The sequence below is a fragment of the Carettochelys insculpta genome, chromosome 2, assembly GCF_033958435.1.
Source record: "Carettochelys insculpta isolate YL-2023 chromosome 2, ASM3395843v1, whole genome shotgun sequence".
Lineage (NCBI taxonomy): Eukaryota > Metazoa > Chordata > Testudines > Carettochelyidae > Carettochelys > Carettochelys insculpta.
This window is the reverse complement of record NC_134138.1, coordinates 262,098,628-262,116,221: the sequence shown is the minus strand read 5'-3', so window position 1 is coordinate 262,116,221 and position 17,594 is coordinate 262,098,628. Positions and strand designations below refer to the sequence as shown.

Sequence of the window (17,594 nt, the reverse complement as noted above, 5' to 3'; positions counted from 1 at the left end):
TCCTATTGGCTCTTTGCCCCTTTCCCCCTAACCTACTTCCTTTCCTAGTTCTCCAGGTAAATTTAGGCTTTCCTTTGCAGCTCCCATTCATAACATCTTCGGTCTGGTCAATTCGAGAGGATGTGTGTCCATGATGATGATAGGTTCTGCTTGGTTCAGTCTGTTTTGGATCATTATTGATGCATATTCATGTTCATCATTTGCATCAGATGACACTACCAGAAGCTGGTTTACTTTTTTTGGAGGTTCATGTTCTATAGTTTCCACATCAGAGTGTTTCTCTTTTAAGGCTTTGAAGATGTTTTCTTTCTCATTCCTTTCTGCTTCGTAGAACTTAAAGGCTCCAGGTCCCTGCTTGTCCCCATTAATCCTGGCAAGGATGTATGTGAAGGCAGCCATTTCCTCCCAAAATCAAAGTAAAGAACATTTGCCAATTTGAATGGGGAAGTCAAAGATTTTACCTCACTGCTTATCTTCCTTATACAGATCATCTCAGTTTTCCAGTCCTCAAATCTTGCCAAGGTAATACTGCTCCTCCAGAAGATGGGAGGACAGATTGGCATGGCAGTAATGGAGAGCCAATCTGTATTACTTTCTTGGAGGAAGTACAAATATCAAAATTAACTTTAATTTTCTTCTCTGGAAACAGGTACAGGTTGAACCTCTCTGGTCTGGCACCCTTGGGACCCGACTAGTGCTGAATGAGAGAATTTGCCAAACCACAGGAGGTTATTATTGTCTAGCAGCATTATCAACACTTGCAGTGCTTAGTGGGGTCTTAGAAGACATTTAGGGGTAAATTACAGCTAAATAACAGCACAGAACTCCGAGAGCCAGAATTGGGGTCTGTAAACAAATTGTAAGGGACCATGGGAAACTTGGCCACCCCCCGATAGGTGGTTAGCCCAACTAACTAAAATCAAGCAGGATTTCAGATGTTGCCAAATGAGAGTGTTAGACTAGAGAGGTTGAACCTGTGTTATGTCTGTAATTCTCTTACCTAGGATTGTTTAGGCCACTTGGTCATGCCGCTAACATAATAACAGAGTTACTCTCCATGATGAAACTGCTATGCTAACCTGCCTGTAATGCTGACAACTTGTTTCAATTTAAACCTTTAAAGATTTCTTTTCACTGGAATATAATGGTCATCTTAGCTAAGAGGAGTTACCAGTGGCTCTTACTAAGGCTGTGAAGTTTCTTCTAAACTCGTATAATTATATTTTGCTTATATAAATATTACAGGCTTGGACTTAAAGATCAGCAAGAGAGAGAGATTGTTCATGTTCTTATTGACTGTTGCCTACAGGAGAAGACATATAACCCCTTTTATGCATACTTGGCTAACAAGTTTTGCGAATATCATAGAAGATTTCAGGTAAACTAAGATTGCTTTCTACCTTGTTGTGATATTGTTTCAGTTGAAATTTTTGAGGGATTTCTATCATTAGAGGTTTGTCTCTTTGACTGTGTAGCTTTATTCCAGCATATAGTACCACAGAAGCAGAAGTCTCTCTGCCTATGCCACTGTTATGAATAAATATAATCAGACAACTAGATCATCACTTATGGAAGCATATCCAGAAGGTAGCAGTGTAGCTAGCAATGGCAACTTATGAGGGTCCCAGCTTATGGTGGATGGAAAGTGAATAAGGTCTGATATCATAGTAGATTATTTTTGTTGTGTATTGTTATATTGCATATCTGGTTGTGGCCACCCATTCCACCTCCTGGGGTCAAGGCGGGTTGTAACCCTGCAATTTAGAGGCAGTAAGCAGAGACACTTGGGAGCCCCTACCATGTAACCAGAGGCAGTAACCAGAGCCCCTCCCCTGTGTGAGTGAGCAAGAGTTGATTGAGCCAGTGAGTGGGATTGCAACCTGACACATGGCCTTCTGCTCCCTCTCCCAGACTTAGCTCCATTCTCCATCAACACAAGCTCCATCACCATCCCATTCCAGTCAGTTTTGATTACTTCTTTCCTGTTGGCAGAGGTATGTCTTCCAGCAGAGAGTGAACATAAGAACATAAGAATGGCCATACTGGGTCAGACCAAAGGTCCATCCAGCCCAGTATCCCGTCTGCCGACAGTGGCCAATGCCAGGTGCCCCAGAGAAGGAGAACAGAAGACAATGATCAAGTGATTTATCTCCTGCCATCCATCTCCTGCCCTTGTACTGAAGGCTGGGGCACCATACTTTACCCCTGGCTAATAGCCATTTATGGACCTAACCTGCAAAAATTTATCGAGCTCTTTTTTAAACCCTAATAGAGTCCTGGCCTTCACAGCCTCCTCCAGCAAGGAGTTCCACAGGTTGACTGTGTGCTGTGTGAAGAAAAATTTCCTTTTATTAGTTTTGAACCTACTACCCATCAATTTCATTTGGTGTCCCCTAGTTCTTGTATTATGGGAAAAGGTAAATAATTTTTCTATGTTCACTTTCTCCACACCATTCATGATTTTATATACCTCTATCATATCGCCCCTCAATCGCCTCTTTTCCAAACTGAAAAGTCCCAGTCTCTCTAGCCTCTCCCCATATGGGACCCGTTCCAAACCCCTAATCATCTTAGTCGCCCTTTTCTAATGCCAATATATCTTTTTTGAGGTGAGGAGACCACATCTGCATGCAGTACTCAAGATGTGGGCTTACCATAGTTTTATATAGGGGAAGTATGATATCTTTTGTCTTATTATCTATCCCTTTTTTAATAATTCCTAACATCCTATTTGCTTTACTAACTGCCGCTGCACACTGCGTGGATGTCTTCAGAGAACTATCCACTACAACTCCAAGATCCCTTTCCTGATCTGTCGTAGCTAAATTTGACCCCATCATGTTGTACGTGTAATTTGGGTTATTTTTTCCAATGTGTATTACCTTACACTTACCCACATTAAATTTCATTTGCCATTTTGCTGCACAATCACTCAGTTTGCTAAGATCTTTTTGTAGTTCTTCACAATCCCTTTTGGTTTTGACTGTCCTGAACAACTTGGTGTCATCTGCAAACTTTGCCACCTCACTGCTTACCTCATTTTCTAGATCATTGATGAACAAGTTGAACAGGATCGGTCCCAGGACTGACCCCTGGGGAACACCACTAGTTACCCCCCCTCCATTGTGAAAATTTACCATTTATTCCAACCCTTTGTTTTCTGTCTTTTAACCAATTCCTGATCCATGAAAGGATCTTTCCTCCTATCCCATGACCGCCTAATTTACATAAAAGCCTTTGGTGTGGGACCGTGTCAACAGCTTTCTGGAAATCTAGGTATATTATGTGGAACCAAGACCCAACAGGAATCACTTACGGGAACTGGAGGCTGGAGGAGTGTGGGGGGGACAGAATCTGAGCCTATGTTGATGGTAAAACAGAGCTGAGTGGCTCTGTGTGAGGCGGGAGCAGCAGCTTTACTAAAAGACGGCGCAGCTTAGTGATCTGTCTCAAGTCTTTTTGTATAAATCAGATTTGGGTGTTATGAGGTGCTAATCAGGTGGGCTGTGGACCACCTGTTTCTATGCCCCTCCTTGAAGGATGGGTCTACATGTCAAAATGGGCCATTCAGCTTGTGATGGAAGAGGAAAGAGAATCCCTTATGCCCAGAATAAACCTCTGCTGCTTTCCAGGTAGGTTTCAGTGGTCAAAGGTATTTCTCTTTCTGTTGCAGACAACAAGCAGTCATGTCGCACCTTAGAGACTAACAGATCTATTAGGTCATGAGCTTTCCTGGGTAAGACCCATTTCTTCAGATGATTGAAAAAGTGGTTCTTTACCCATGAAAGCTTATGACCCAATACATATGGTTACTCTCTAAGATGTTATACATGACTGCTTGTTATTTTTGAAGCTACAGACTAACACAGCAAACCCTCTGAGACATCTCTCTATTGCAGTTATAAGATAGCTATTATTCTTAAGGGAAAAAACGTGATTGGAACTGTTGCTGTAAATGTCTGTTACACAGAGGCTACATCTACACTAGAGATCTGTCGAAAGAAGCTCTTCTGGAAGATCTCTTCTGAAAGAACTTCTGTCGAAAGAGCGTGTCCACACACAAAAAAATGGATCAAAAGAGTAGTCTGCTCTTTCAGAAGAGAGCATCCACACAGCCCCCACTCTTTTGAAAGAATGGGCCAAGGATTGAAAACAAAGACTGTTCTTTTGAAAGAAGGGCCCTGCAGAGTGTCTATACACGTTTTCTTGCAAAAGAAGCTTTTGAAAGGATGCTCTTCCTGAAACAGGAAAGAGAGAGCAGTTTCAAAAGGAGCACCACGTTCTTTCGATTAACTTTTGAAAGAACACTTTTTGTGTGTAGGCTCTCCATGGCAATTTTGAAAGAGCCTCCTTCTTTAGAAGAATCTTTCGAAAGAACTTGCCAGTATAGACGCAGCCAGAGTAGGGCCTTCTGCTGTTTTGACAAAACACACATGAAGTAAATTAAACTGCAATGAATATTTTTGTGCATGTTCGCTGTTGTGTATAAAGTTCCAAAATATGTGTTCAACCAATAAAATATAATAGTGTTGCAAGTGTTTAAGCCTGGAAATGTGTAATTGCTGTAGTTTGTGTTGCCTCTGTGGACATAGTAGTCCAGAAAAAAACAGACCTTAAAAAAATCTAAGTAATCCCAGATACATATATATATATATGGAAGTGAAGGCCCCTATCCTGCAGGACTGGGAGTAGATCTCTGCATCCGCAGAGAGTTCCATTTAAGTCAAAGTTTAAAAAGGTATTTGTCCATGAAATTTGTATTAGTGGGGTAAATTATGTATTGCGGCTTGCATGTCTGTGATGGTGTCTTCCAAAACATTACTGCTTGGGGGAGGAGGAGGGGAATTACATAAGAGAGGTTTGATAGTGTTTTTCAAAAACTAACAAAATATAATAACATATATGATAAGTGTGCTTCATTTTTGCAGACTTTTATGTAAACTGGTTAGACAACTTGCAGGTTTTCCTTTTGGATTTATGTATATGTGTAAATTTTAATTGTGTGATTGCTAAACACTACCAGTTAATGTAAGTTTGCTGATGCTTTGAGTAGTAGCCCTATAGGTGCTGTAACTGAGGTATGCATGTGCCTTCAATCCAAGATTTTCAGCAGCAGTGCCCGTTCAGTTTACACATGCACCCTGTGCATCTTCATGACCCATGCTTGAGGGTGTGTAGTGCTGAGCGTGTGAATGACCTTCAATTCCTTTTCAACTGCCTCAGCCTGAGAAAGAGCACTTGGTGTCTACCTAAAGTACAGCTTCTTCTTTTCTGTTCAGATTTAGACCTTTGCTTACTTTATTATTTAGTTATTTTAATTTTTGTTCCTAGTTGGTGTGGGGGTTTTCCATTTTCTTTTGCCTCCCCCTTGTCCTCAGCAAGGTTCTTCCTTAGGAATCTTCGCTTTTGAGGGCTATGTCTAGATTCCCAGGATACAGATCATCACCTTGCTTGCCAGGAGCCTGCTCCCTTAAGGTTATGCATGGACCATCTCAGTGCAATATTTTCACTGATTCCAGAAGTTGCTCGAAGACGCAGCAAAAAAGCTGTAGCTCTTTATACACACACACACACCTCTTTGAACTGGAAGGGACCTTGGGAGGTCATCTAGTCCAGTCCCCTGCCCTGCTGGCAGGACCAAGCACCATCCCTGGCATCTACTTGCCCCAGTCACTAAATGACCTTCTGAAGGATTGGACTCACAACCCTAGGTTTAGCAGGCCAATGCTCCAGCCACGGAGCTATACGATGGAGTGTTCTCTTTCTCCTGCATCGGATGCAGGCTTGGAACTTCCCATCATCACTTCACACAAGTGCACACCTGGACAACAGCCTCTGAATGACCACAGTGCCCCATCAGTTTCTGTGGCTTGCTCACTCCCAGGTCCTCCAGGGACAGACCTGCAAGTGAATCTGGAAAGCCTTCCTCCAAGATGAGTGCCAGGTTTTCTCATGATGATCACTCAAAAAGGCTTTCCATGCAGGAGATCCTCCACCCCACCAAAAGTGTCTGAGAGATTTCAATACTAAGGAATTCTCTTTGTCGAAGTCTTTGTCTGCTTTCATTGTCCAGGGTACCAAAACCTTGGTAACACTGAAACTTGGGTGACAGGCTACCAAATCTATGCACTCTATAAAGAAGACAGTGTACTCTCCATCTTTCTCTGCTCACTAGTGCTTAAGTCATCAGTAGATCAAGTACCAGAACAATAAGTTCAACCCTCAGTATCTGACATCTCTGATGAGGTCTCACCAGGTCTCCTCAGTACTGCAAGAGTACAGGTTCTCAAAGAATCTGCTCATTTCAGAGCAGTCTCCTCTGAGTTTAGGACTCCCAGTGCCACAACCAGTGTTAGCAGTGGTACCTCACCGTGTGCCAGTGCCAACAGGTTATGAAAGATGGCCGTCTTCTGCCATGTCAGTTTAACAGGCCCTCCATCTCTTTCCACCCCACACAAACAGCAAAAAGACCAGATTAAAAAATATTATGCCCCAACCAGCGGCTCTGAGGTTTTATTTCGCACATCACACCAAATTGTGTGTCCATGGCTGGAGTAAATGAGCATGATAGGCAACATCATTCAAAGCCTATGCCTCTTGACAATGAAAACAAGCACTTGGATCTTTTGGGTCTCAAGAGTTATTCTGTAACCCTACAATTCCCAACTAGCTGTGCAGAGATTCTGAAAAAATATAATCGCATTCATTATATGAAGTTTAGCTCTTGTATTGAACATCTACCCCAGAAGCACAAAGAGCTATTTCAAGTCATCATTGCAGAAGGGCGAAAACAACTGTGCAGATGTAACAGGGTGTATCTCATAGGGCAGTTCATTCCATTGCTACAAGTGTAGTCTGACAAAATGAAAAATTTTGTGGTATTTTTGAGATTCTCATGTGTCTGTTACCCTTTGTAGTTTGTGGTGTTACCCAGTAGTTGCAGAAGGGTTAAATCTACTCTTGGAGAAGAGCAAGAGATATGTAGTGTTGTGTTCTGTAACTGTAGTGAGGAAGGGGTGGCTTGTAAGAACACGTGGCTTGTAAGAAGGATAGGCTGGAACTGGCCCATATCAGTGGAAATTTCTGAAAGACAGTGGGAAAACTAGAGGTCAGAAGATTCACACCTGATAACCATTAATCAAGAGGTGGGATATTTTTGCCAACTTCTCAGAAAAGAAGCTGAGCGAAGTCCTTAGCTCAAGATCAAAAGATGTCAGGATATTTGATCAAGAGTTGGCTCATTATAGAGAGTCAGCAGCTGTCATGTGGAAATGACTGACAGAAATGGAGAGCCAGAGGCAGAAGATGATTCCATGCCACTTGGCTGCATGGAACATGGTCTTGGCCAGAATGAAACATGTATTAATCTTCTGTTTCTCTATATGCCGGTGGTTATCAATCTATTTATGCAGCCCATCAGTATGTTATGTGGGCCGCGGGTTGTGAACAACAGCACCCAATCCCCAAAACTTCCCATAGTCCCCTACGTCCAGCATCTCCCAAACTAGAGACCTCTCCACAGAGCAAGGCTAAGAGCAGAGCTCTGGGTTCAGAGCCTGGGCGTAGGCATCTGGGACCCAAGCCCTGGCAGGCTGGGCAGCCAAGATTCCAGGCATGAGTCCAGATGCTGGGCTCCACCTAAAATCTGGGTGTGCTGCAGCACCCTGCAAATGCCCAGTTCCTGCGCCTGTGCTGCCCAGTGGCCCCCACCCTCTCACTGCCCAGAACCCCTCCTCCTAGCCTCCCCAGAACCTCACTGTCCTGCCCCCTGGAGAACTCACCAGACCCCTCTCTCCTCCCAGCAGAAATGCTCCAGTAGGGCACATGCTTTCTTCCCTTCAGCCAGCCCTAACTGCTGCCAGACCAATACTGCAGAGTTGGAGGGTTTTTTAGCAGACATCTGGACCCTACCTGTAAGGAACAGTGGAGCCTCTTGGACATTTGACAGAGTGAAGCAGTTCACTGACAGGACTGTTTAAAAGCTGAGACATAGTACAGATCCTGTGGATCCAAGACACCGGGCAATCTGGCTTGAGTCCTCAGAATTTCCCTACGACTTCTAGTACAAAGTAGAGCACCAATGTGGCCAAGTTGAGTTTCCGTGCCTTTGCTGCCTTGCCTTTTGACTGACCAGGGCTGTGTCAACACTAGCATAAATCTTTGAAATGGCCATGCAAATGGCCATTTTGAAGATTACTAGTGAGGCACTGAAATGCATATTCATTGTCTCATTAGCATGCCGCCGGTTGCAGGTCTTCAAAATTGCCGTGTTTCACTGTCATGGGGCTCATCCAGCCAGGGGTCCTTTTCAAAAGGACCCCGGGAACTTCGAAATCCCCTTCGAAATCCCCATCTAGACGAAGTGGGCGGCAGCAAAGCACAGCAATTTCGAAGAGCCGTGGCCGGCGGCATGCTGATGAGGCGCTGAATATGCATTTCACCCCCTCATTAGTAATCTTCTAAATGGCCATTTGCATGTCTCTTTCGAAGATTTGTGCTCGTGTAGATGTAGCCCATCTGTCTTCTACTGACATCCAGTCTCCTCACATAGGATTTAGGAAATGTCTTTCAGCACAACCTGAATACACTGCAGCTCAAGATTTCTAGCTCAGAGAGCTGTCATCCTCCACGGCAGCTCAGAAGGTTCTGCTGACTGGTAGAAAATATTCCAACGGAAAGTCTTTTATTTTCATAAATGGAAAAGATTTTCCACTAACGTGCTCACCATAGTTTGTGTCCTATTGACTCTCCCATCTTAGAACACTTACTCTGAAGAGAGCACACTTCCGTTAAAGGTCACCAAGCTGCTATCACAGCATTCCATTTTCTAGTAAAAAATTTCTAGTCATCTTGTAATAATATGATTTATACAGTGTCTGTCAAACCTCTTCCCTAATGTTAGACACCCTTTTCCCATTTGGGACTTAATTTGCTTCTCGGTGCTTTGATGAAGTGACCCTTTTAACTGTTAATAACTTGCTCACTTACAAGTCTCTGTATGAAAACCACACTCCTAGTGGCTATTACTGCTGCCTGAAGAGATGCAGAGTGGGGCGATTTAATGGCTAACCTTCCTTATACTGTCTTTTTTCAACTATAAAAGTTTTCCTCTTGAACCACATTTATGCTTTTTTACCCAAAGATACTTCAGATTTTCATTTATCAGTCATTTATCTACCTCAGGCTTCATCAGTCAAAATACGAAGGTGAAGGATGTCCAGTGAGTATTCAAAGACTGAACACTGAGCTAAATAGGAGGATCAGAAAAGCAGCCACAACTCTGCCCAGACTCAGCAAGAGAGTGTGGAATAACAACAAGCTGTACGCTCACACCAAAATGCAAGTCTACAAAGCCTGCATCCTCAGCACCCTCCTTTATGGCAGCGAGACTTGGACCCTGTATGCCCGCCAGGAAAAGAGGCTGAACGTCTTCCACTTGCGCTGCCTCAGGCGCATCCTTGGAATATCATGGAAGGACAGAGTAACCAACACCGCCGTCCTCGAGCAAGCTGGAATCCCAACCATGCACACACTCCTCAGGCAGCGTCGGCTCCGCTAGCTTGGCCACGTCCACAGGATGAATGATGGAAGGATTCCAAAAGGCATCCTGTATGGTGATCTAGCCTCTGGCAAAAGACCTCCCAGACGCCCCCAATTGTGCTACAGAGATGTCTGCAAGAGAGACCTCAGAGAGGTAGACATCGAGCTGGACAACTGGGAAGAACTAGCAGATGACCGCAGCAGATGGAGGCAGGGGTTACACAAGGGCCTTCAGAAGGGTGAGATGAGGATCAGACAGCTAGCAGAGGAGAAGCGAGCTCAGAGAAAGCACACTAAGGACTTGCCAGACACCCACCACATCTGCAAGAGATGCAGCAAGGACTGTCACTCTTGTGTGCGTCTTCATAGTCACAGTAGACTCTGTAAATGAAGTCCTCAATTGAAACTATAACGGGCGCGATCCATAGTCCATGCAGACTGAAGTATGCCTACATTCCTGCTAACAGGGGTTTTAGTTCTATGCTTTCCTGTTATGTGGCTAACATACCCTTCCCCTCTAAGATTGTTGCTCATTCCATGAAACTATATTCTCTGTGGCATTGCTAAATGATGTACAGTAAAACCCAATCCTGCAACCCCCGTGTAACTCACATTTTCGCGCACATCAGGGTGTGGAGCCGGGAACCAGGCTGCCACTTGGTTCCCAGCTCCCCACAGTTTGCAGGGCCCCGGGAAACTGAACATTGCACCAGAGCTGGTAAGTTTCCTGGCTGCTTCTCCCTGCCTTCCCCCGGCCAGGTGACTATCAGCCTGACAGTGGTGATGCTGGGGAAAGGCAGGGAGAAGGGGCTCTTAGCTTGCCTAGCTGCGCACAACTGCAGGCAGCTGGGCAGGCTGACATCCACAGAGCACCTTCAAGTTGTGCTTAATTTGCGTTAAAGTGAGTTATGTGCAACTTGAAGCTGCGTATTTTGGCGGTTTACTGTGTGCATGGATGCAACCGGGGCTCTTGCAAACAGGCCGACTGCTAACAGGCGGGAGTTTTGAGAGGGGAGTTTAGAGGGGGAGCTTAGAGGGAGCTAGTTACTTCTAATGTCCTTAAATCTTTTATAACATCCCCATCTGAAACTTTTACTTAAGAACCCCATATAGAATTAAATTAAATCAGAGGAGGAAATGGAGGCAGAAGACCAGCAGCAGAGTGGAGGCTATCCTGTTTATTGCGTTGAGTGTAATATGTATGATTACCTACCCTGTGGGTGGGTGGCTTATGCGTGCACTCGACGCAAGGAGCTCCTGGCCCTCAGAGACCGAGTGCGGTCTCTGGAGACCGGGGTGGCTGAACTGGAAGAGCTAAGGGAGGCAGAGAGCTATGTTGATGAGGCTTTCTGGGACATAGTAGGGCTGTCCCACTTCCAATCTGACAGCCCCGATGCTGTTAAGGAGGATGAAAGGTTCAGGGAAGGAGAGCAGTGAATGGGGGCAGAGGGAAACCATCCCATAGTTGGGACCCTCCTCCCAGAGGGTGCTATGTTATCCTCTCGCGCCGAGGATACCTCTCCGGGGGAGGGAACTCCAGTTGTTAGGAAGAGGCAGGTGTTAGTAGTGGGTGATTTGATCATTAGAAATATAGACAGTTGGGTTTGTGATGATTGGGACAACCGTATGGTGACTTGCCTGCCTGGTGCAAAGGTTGCAGATCTTTCGAGGCATCTAGACAGACTTATATGCAGTAGTGGGGAGGAGCCGGTGGTCGTGATACATGTAGGTACCCATGACATAGGGAAGGGTAGGAGAGATGTCCTGGAGGCCAAATTTAGGTTGCTAGGAAGGAGACTGAAGTCCAGGACCTGTATGGTGGCGTTCTCAGAAATGCTTCCAGTTCCACGCGCAGGGCCAGGTAGGCAGGCAGAACTTCAGAGTCTCAATGCGTGGATGAAACGATAGTGTAGGGAAGAAGGGTTTAGATTTATTAGGAACTGGGGACATTTTGGCGTAGGAGGAGCCTATACAGGAAGGATGGGCTCCACCTAAACCAAGGTGGATCCAGGCTGCTGGCATTAAACATTAAAAAGGTCATAGAGCAGTGTTTAAACTAAGAGATGGGGGAAAGCCAATTGGTGCGGAGAAGCTAAGCTAATTAAGCTAATTCTCCACTGTGGCAACTTCAAAGTGTTAAACTTTGAAGTGCCGGCCCGTATCTAGCTGCAGCTCACCCGCTGGTACTTCGAAGTGCCTGGGCAACTTCAAAGTCCCTATACTCCTCAAAATTGAAGAGTAAAGGGATTTTGAAGTTGCCCTGGCACCTTGAAGTACCTATGGGTGACCCACGGCTAGACGTGGGCCAGCACTTTGAAGTTTAACACTTGGAAGGTGCCACGGGGGAGAATTAGCTTAATGAAGAGCTGCAGCACTTTATTAATAATCTCCCAACATGCTACTTACCATCCTCCCTTCGAAGTAGGGAGCTAGTGCAGACACAGCCTATGCCTTCCTGGGTAGATCCTCCCTTAGGCTTGGCAATCTTTACAGTTCTAAAGCCCTCATCTCCTCTAGGGTGGTCTGCTAATGCATCATCTTACATAGAGCACACATAGGGATGTTATTTGAGGAAGAATGTGATGTTATTTCCTTGTAAAATAACTGGAGTGCTTTGAGATGGGTGCTCCTGTGCGCACTCTATTACCTACCCTCCAGCTGATCATCTTGAGGCTTTGAAGTGCAGGAGCAATTGAAGCAGTTCGCCCACACAGCCCTACAGGTTCTCAGTAGGGAGCATGAAAATGTGTAAGGTGCAAACTGAGTGGGCACTGCTCTTGGAAAATCTCCAATTGATGGCATATGCACACCCCCAGTAGAGGACCCAGAAGAATACACATCCCAAAGACCTGCGATTACTGTACCAGGTAAGTCCCATCACTCTCGTTTTGGCTTCCAAATGCATTGAAATTATCAAACTACCGTATTAAATCATCTTAATTAAGTGTTTTATGTTTAGGTACTGAATGGAAAAGGTCCCTAGATTGCTTTTGGAGCCTGCTGTGAATTATATATTATTTGATTTGGACTTTTTGTTTTCTTTTCTGTTTTGCTCTGGCACTTAGATGACATTCCAGTTCAGTATATGGGACAAAATCCGAGATTTGGGAAATCTGTCAGCCATCACATTCTCCAACCTGGTTTCTCTGTTGGCCCACTTGCTAAAGACAAAATCACTCTCCTTATCAGTCTTCAAGGTCAGCATAGTATCTCTTAAAGTACTTGTGCAACTTTACCCTCAATTGTTTATTACATGGTAAATGTGTGTGTTATCCTCCTTATCTAATCTCTGTCACAGCTTCATATTCAGTTTTGAAACACATTATTCTGTATTTCCTAGCTAATGTGAAGTTTACTTGTCTGTTTTCTACAGTTAACCCTGCTATAAAACTACCCCAAATGCAGAGATCTGATTTAATTTCATGCAAGTGTTTTTCAATGGCCAAGCAGATTAGATTAAGTTAATTTGTTTTTATTCATTCATTAATTTATAAAATAACATTGAGCCAGTATTTTGGGCAGTGATTCTCAACTTGCAGCCCATGTGTCATTTGTGGCCCATCAGCACACAGATGACACTGATGTAACATCCTCTGGCCCATACAGGTAGGGTTGGATGCTGCTCACAATGATAAATAGGTTGAGACCCGCTGGGTTGTGGAACTAGCCTGGGACTTGCAAAGCGCAGGTTAAATTTCATGGCCTTCCACAGCTTTCCCATACATCCTGGACAAGTCATTGAATCTCTCTGTTTTATGGCCCCATTCTTTCCAAGGTGGATAGTTGTGCCTCCCTGCCTCGCAGAGGTATCTTGAGGTTAAATTAACAGGTGTGAGGGGCACATATAACATGGGAATGGGAGTCAAAGAAGTACTTGAGATGGGTATCAAGAAAATAAACAGAATTTGGGCTATTTCAGAACAGAGTGAATTATTAATTGTTCCTTTTTAAAAAGAGAATTTGAGTTAAAGAAAACACACTTTTTCCCCTAATCTCATCCTGTCATTACTGGTGGAATTTCACCCTTGTTCGTATATAGGATGTGTTGGTGGAGTTACAGGTTATTCCTTATCGGATAGAACACATGCTCCTGATAGCTGCTGAAAGCCAACAGTGAGGTTTGAGACCATTACTGATTCTTATTTCTTTCTTTGGGGGAGGGCAAGATGCCAAACCACTTAAACAGTGGTTAAGACCTTCCTCAAAAAACATCGCCTGATACTTGTGACCTTGATAATTACTTCCTTATCTTGAATCTTCATGTTATGAGGAAAATTATTGGGAAGTCTGCGGGTGGAATGCTAGTCCCCTGGGTTCCACTGCTTTCATCAGCCTGGCCAATAGCCAGTTTTTAAAAGTGATGTGGCTGTGCCACTTGGGAGTAGGAGAGTGGTAATTTTTCAGAATAAGAGCATCTGCACTAAGGGAGTTGGACCACTTTAATTATAATGTAAGAAGTCCAGCTTTTGTGAAAACAAGCCCTAAGATCTTAATTCATTCAGGTTTAAGTCTGGGTATGATATAGCCACTGTATTAGTTGTCTTAATATGGACAAAATGTGTGATGCCTGTTGATTTTTACTGAATCTGCCTGCAGCCTTTGGGGGCATTCATATATTGCAGCAATGAGGGCTGTTGAAATGTCTGTAAATAAATATGGTATTTTAAGTCCATTAAGGGTGTTTTGGAGTTTTTATTTATTTATTCATTTATTTATTTATATACTTTGGTTGAGTCTTATGTATTTTAAAGGTACCTGTCTTTTTGGTTTCCAAATACATTAGTATCAAGTGGAGATGAACAGGTTGTTCTTCAATGGTGTCATTCCTTCCTGTGAGGTTTTGAAGGTAGCATTAGATGATTCCTTGTGCAATCAGAGTGCACTCACATGCCAGGTCATTGATTCTGTTCTGTTGCTATACTTGCTCATTATCTGTGTGAGGTCAGTAGATGTTTTCCATAATTATTTTAGCTGTTCATCTCAATTCTCAAATTTGCAAGGCCCATTTTTCAGTTTGGTTGGTTTATTTTTTATCTCCAGTCCAGGATACCACCACAAGAAGCATAATAAAAGTTTGTGAGAGGCAAAGTGAAGCATGCTAATTTGCTTACAGTATTTTAAGAAGTCTTTTGTTTTAAGTCTAACATTTGCTCTCTTGTTAACTAGGTAGTTGAATTCAGTGAACTAGATAAACCCAAAGTCCATTTCTTGCGGCAAGTGTTATATATGCTATTAATGAAAACAGACTCAGAAGAACTCACCAGCATTTTTGGAAGGTAAGTTATCAGTGCTCTTCCCAGAGAAAATTTGTTGAGTAGTGATTGAACACACAAAAGGGATTTGTTTATTTTAATTACCTGTTGCTAAACCCAAGCACTCAACACCTCATTCTTGCAAGGCAAGCCTTTTATGGGGGAAAGGCTTATCTGTTCGCATATATTTTGTACAACAGCTGATAAACTGCTGCCCTGGTTTGACTGTGGTCTGTAGGTGTTACTGCAGTATAAATACATTATGGAATTTTACGTATAATGTTTAATACAAAATTTGAAATGCACAGTACATCAACTAGTACTATCAAGCGAGAAGAATAAAATGTTGACGTATGACGCTGACATACCGGCCTGCCCAAAAATCTTTACCCTTTGTGTGGAACTAAAATTCAATCACATTGCTACAGCATTTCCCTGTTGCAGAAATGGAAATGGAAATAATGAAATTCATAAGGGGAAAGTTAACTCTCTAACATTGCAATATCTTACCTAGAAATCACCATTCTTCTTTTTAAGGGAACTAGGGTTATTAACTGAACACCCTTCAGAGGTAATCAAAGGAAATGTCTTAATCATGCTGAAGTGGCTAAAATTTAGGCATGATTCTTCCACTCTTATACCCACAGTGGATGGTTGCAGTTGGTAAGCTTTAAAGATCCTGTCTACTGTACATATTGGAACAATGCTGAATAATTGTGACTAACAGGGAAAGTGGTCCCCTGACACATTGTTTTGTATTCATACTTCAGTCAGAGACTTACTTTTGAAAGCTATCCCAGAAAGGAATTTTGCTTCTTTAATTTATTTGTAATGTACCACGGAAATGGTGCTATGTAAATATTTACTCATACAAGGGGTAATAGTGTCTATTCTGTGGAGTTAGATCTTCCAAAAATTTTAATAGATAAATGTTTATATTTGTAGAACTATGCAGAAAGTGCTGTGAACTGTCTTTCAAGTTCTCTTCGATCCATTCATGTGCATGGGAGAGTTGCCACATGTTGCTTACATTTCTGACTATATCATAACTAATATTTTAAGTCAAGTCTCTTAAAAATACTTTAAAATTCCAAACTACTTTTGAGAAACAGATTGTACATAGCATTTTTTCAACTGTTTGCCAAACCAGAGCAGACCTGCACTTGTTAATGTTTAAAAAAATCTGGCTTTTGAGAAATTTTCAGTTTTTTCCTCAAATCCTGACAGCATTGCAAAAGAGACTTTATAATGTTGTTCAGCTGGAAAATAGGAAACGGGCATTATTTCTGATTTGTGTGTGTCTGTTTTGTAGGTTAGCTGACAACCCAAAATTAGGAATGTTACGTGAAGGTTTGAAGCTTTTTCTTTCCCACTTTTTCCTGAAGAATATGCAAGCACACAAAAGCACGGAACAAGCCAGCCTGTTAAAAGAAAGAGTTGAACTAGTAAGCAGGACTTTGCAAGCCAGAGAATCCAGATTAAAACTATAGTTTTAGTTTTCAAATAAACTTGCCTGGAAAAATAAGGACTTCATGAGAACACAAAGCTGATGCTGACTATTTTTCACAGACTTGAGATGCTGATCAGGATTATAATGCTGCAGAAGATCCCATGTTTTGAGGTGAAGTAGGACTGTACACACCTGAAAATGTTTTGTAGTTTGGGGCAAAATAGAAACACAGAATACTGAAGAAGGGAAAAAGTATGTATCGTTATACGTTTTTGTTCATTGCCTTCAACAGTCATCCACCCAAACTCTGTGTATGTCGGTACCAGTTATCAGGAGAGAGAGCTGAGCTTCCTTTAAAGTTAAAATCACATACAGTAAGCAAGTGGGCATATTCAGCAACCCCAAGCTTCTAGCCTTCCCAGTTTCTACAAGATCATGGGTTAAGATTGGGTTTGATATTCAGACCTGTTCAGTTTTTTACAGAATAAATAAAACAGACATTTGTTTCTGTGCTGTGTTACAACCAGTAGTCTGTTTTAAAGTGTAAGCTTATTAATAACAATCATATTGGTCTCAGTGGTAAAACAGGCCACTAGATGGTGCAGTTATTGGGGAACAAGTCTTGTAACTACTCCACCAATTTTAAATAAAATTGAATTTATTGACTAACTCTGACTTTTTTACCTGCCTCGGTATCAGGAAAAGATCTTTTGATGTTTCTGTTATAAACCTTGGTGGACTGACTGAAGACCTAACTTGTTCATTTATATTGGGTTTAAATATCCCAGCATAATTTATGCTTTAACCTAATTCTTAGTGTAATTTTATCGTGCTTTATGGTATTTGTTTTGCTGACATCTCCATTTAAAATTTTGCCAGCTGTTTACTATTCAAGATATAATCAAAACTTTTTAAATTAATATTTTACTTTTTAATTCAGCTTTGCTATTAACAGTGAGCAAGAGAGAGCCATCAGTTCAGTATCACGTTTTCAGAGCATCTTCCAAAGGACAATACATCAGTTAATACCTACTCTACTACCCATCCAGCTGTTTGAAAGTCCCTGTAATTTTCTTAAATAACAGCTCATCTCTTATGGATGGAGTGAATCTGTTATTTATATTATATTGTTTGCAGTATTGTTTTAGCCATGTCGATCCCAGGATGTTAGACAAAGTTGCATTTTATTGGACCAACTTACGTTGGTCCAGTAAAGCTTTGAAGCTTCACAGAGCCTTTCTTCAGGTCTGAGAAAGTTATTGACAGCTAAATACAAAGTGAAATGGATCAACTCAGTGTCCATCAGACTCTGCCATAACAACAGATGTAAAACCTATAGACCATCTCCATTT

At 42.6% G+C, this 17,594-nt stretch overlaps 1 protein-coding gene across 1 annotated transcript in view; it reads left to right on the top strand.

Moving 5' to 3' along the window:
• Window positions 1-16,922, top strand: part of NOM1 (nucleolar protein with MIF4G domain 1) — a 28,717-nt gene extending 11,795 nt beyond the window's left edge. Inside the window, exons 8-11 of the mRNA XM_074985067.1 lie at window positions 1,246-1,378; window positions 12,606-12,737; window positions 14,707-14,816; window positions 16,105-16,922. Coding sequence (XP_074841168.1) covers window positions 1,246-1,378; window positions 12,606-12,737; window positions 14,707-14,816; window positions 16,105-16,282 — 553 coding nt within the window. The 3' untranslated portion in view covers window positions 16,283-16,922. The remainder of the gene's footprint in view (window positions 1-1,245; window positions 1,379-12,605; window positions 12,738-14,706; window positions 14,817-16,104) is intronic.
• The last annotated feature ends 672 nt before the right edge of the window (window positions 16,923-17,594 follow it).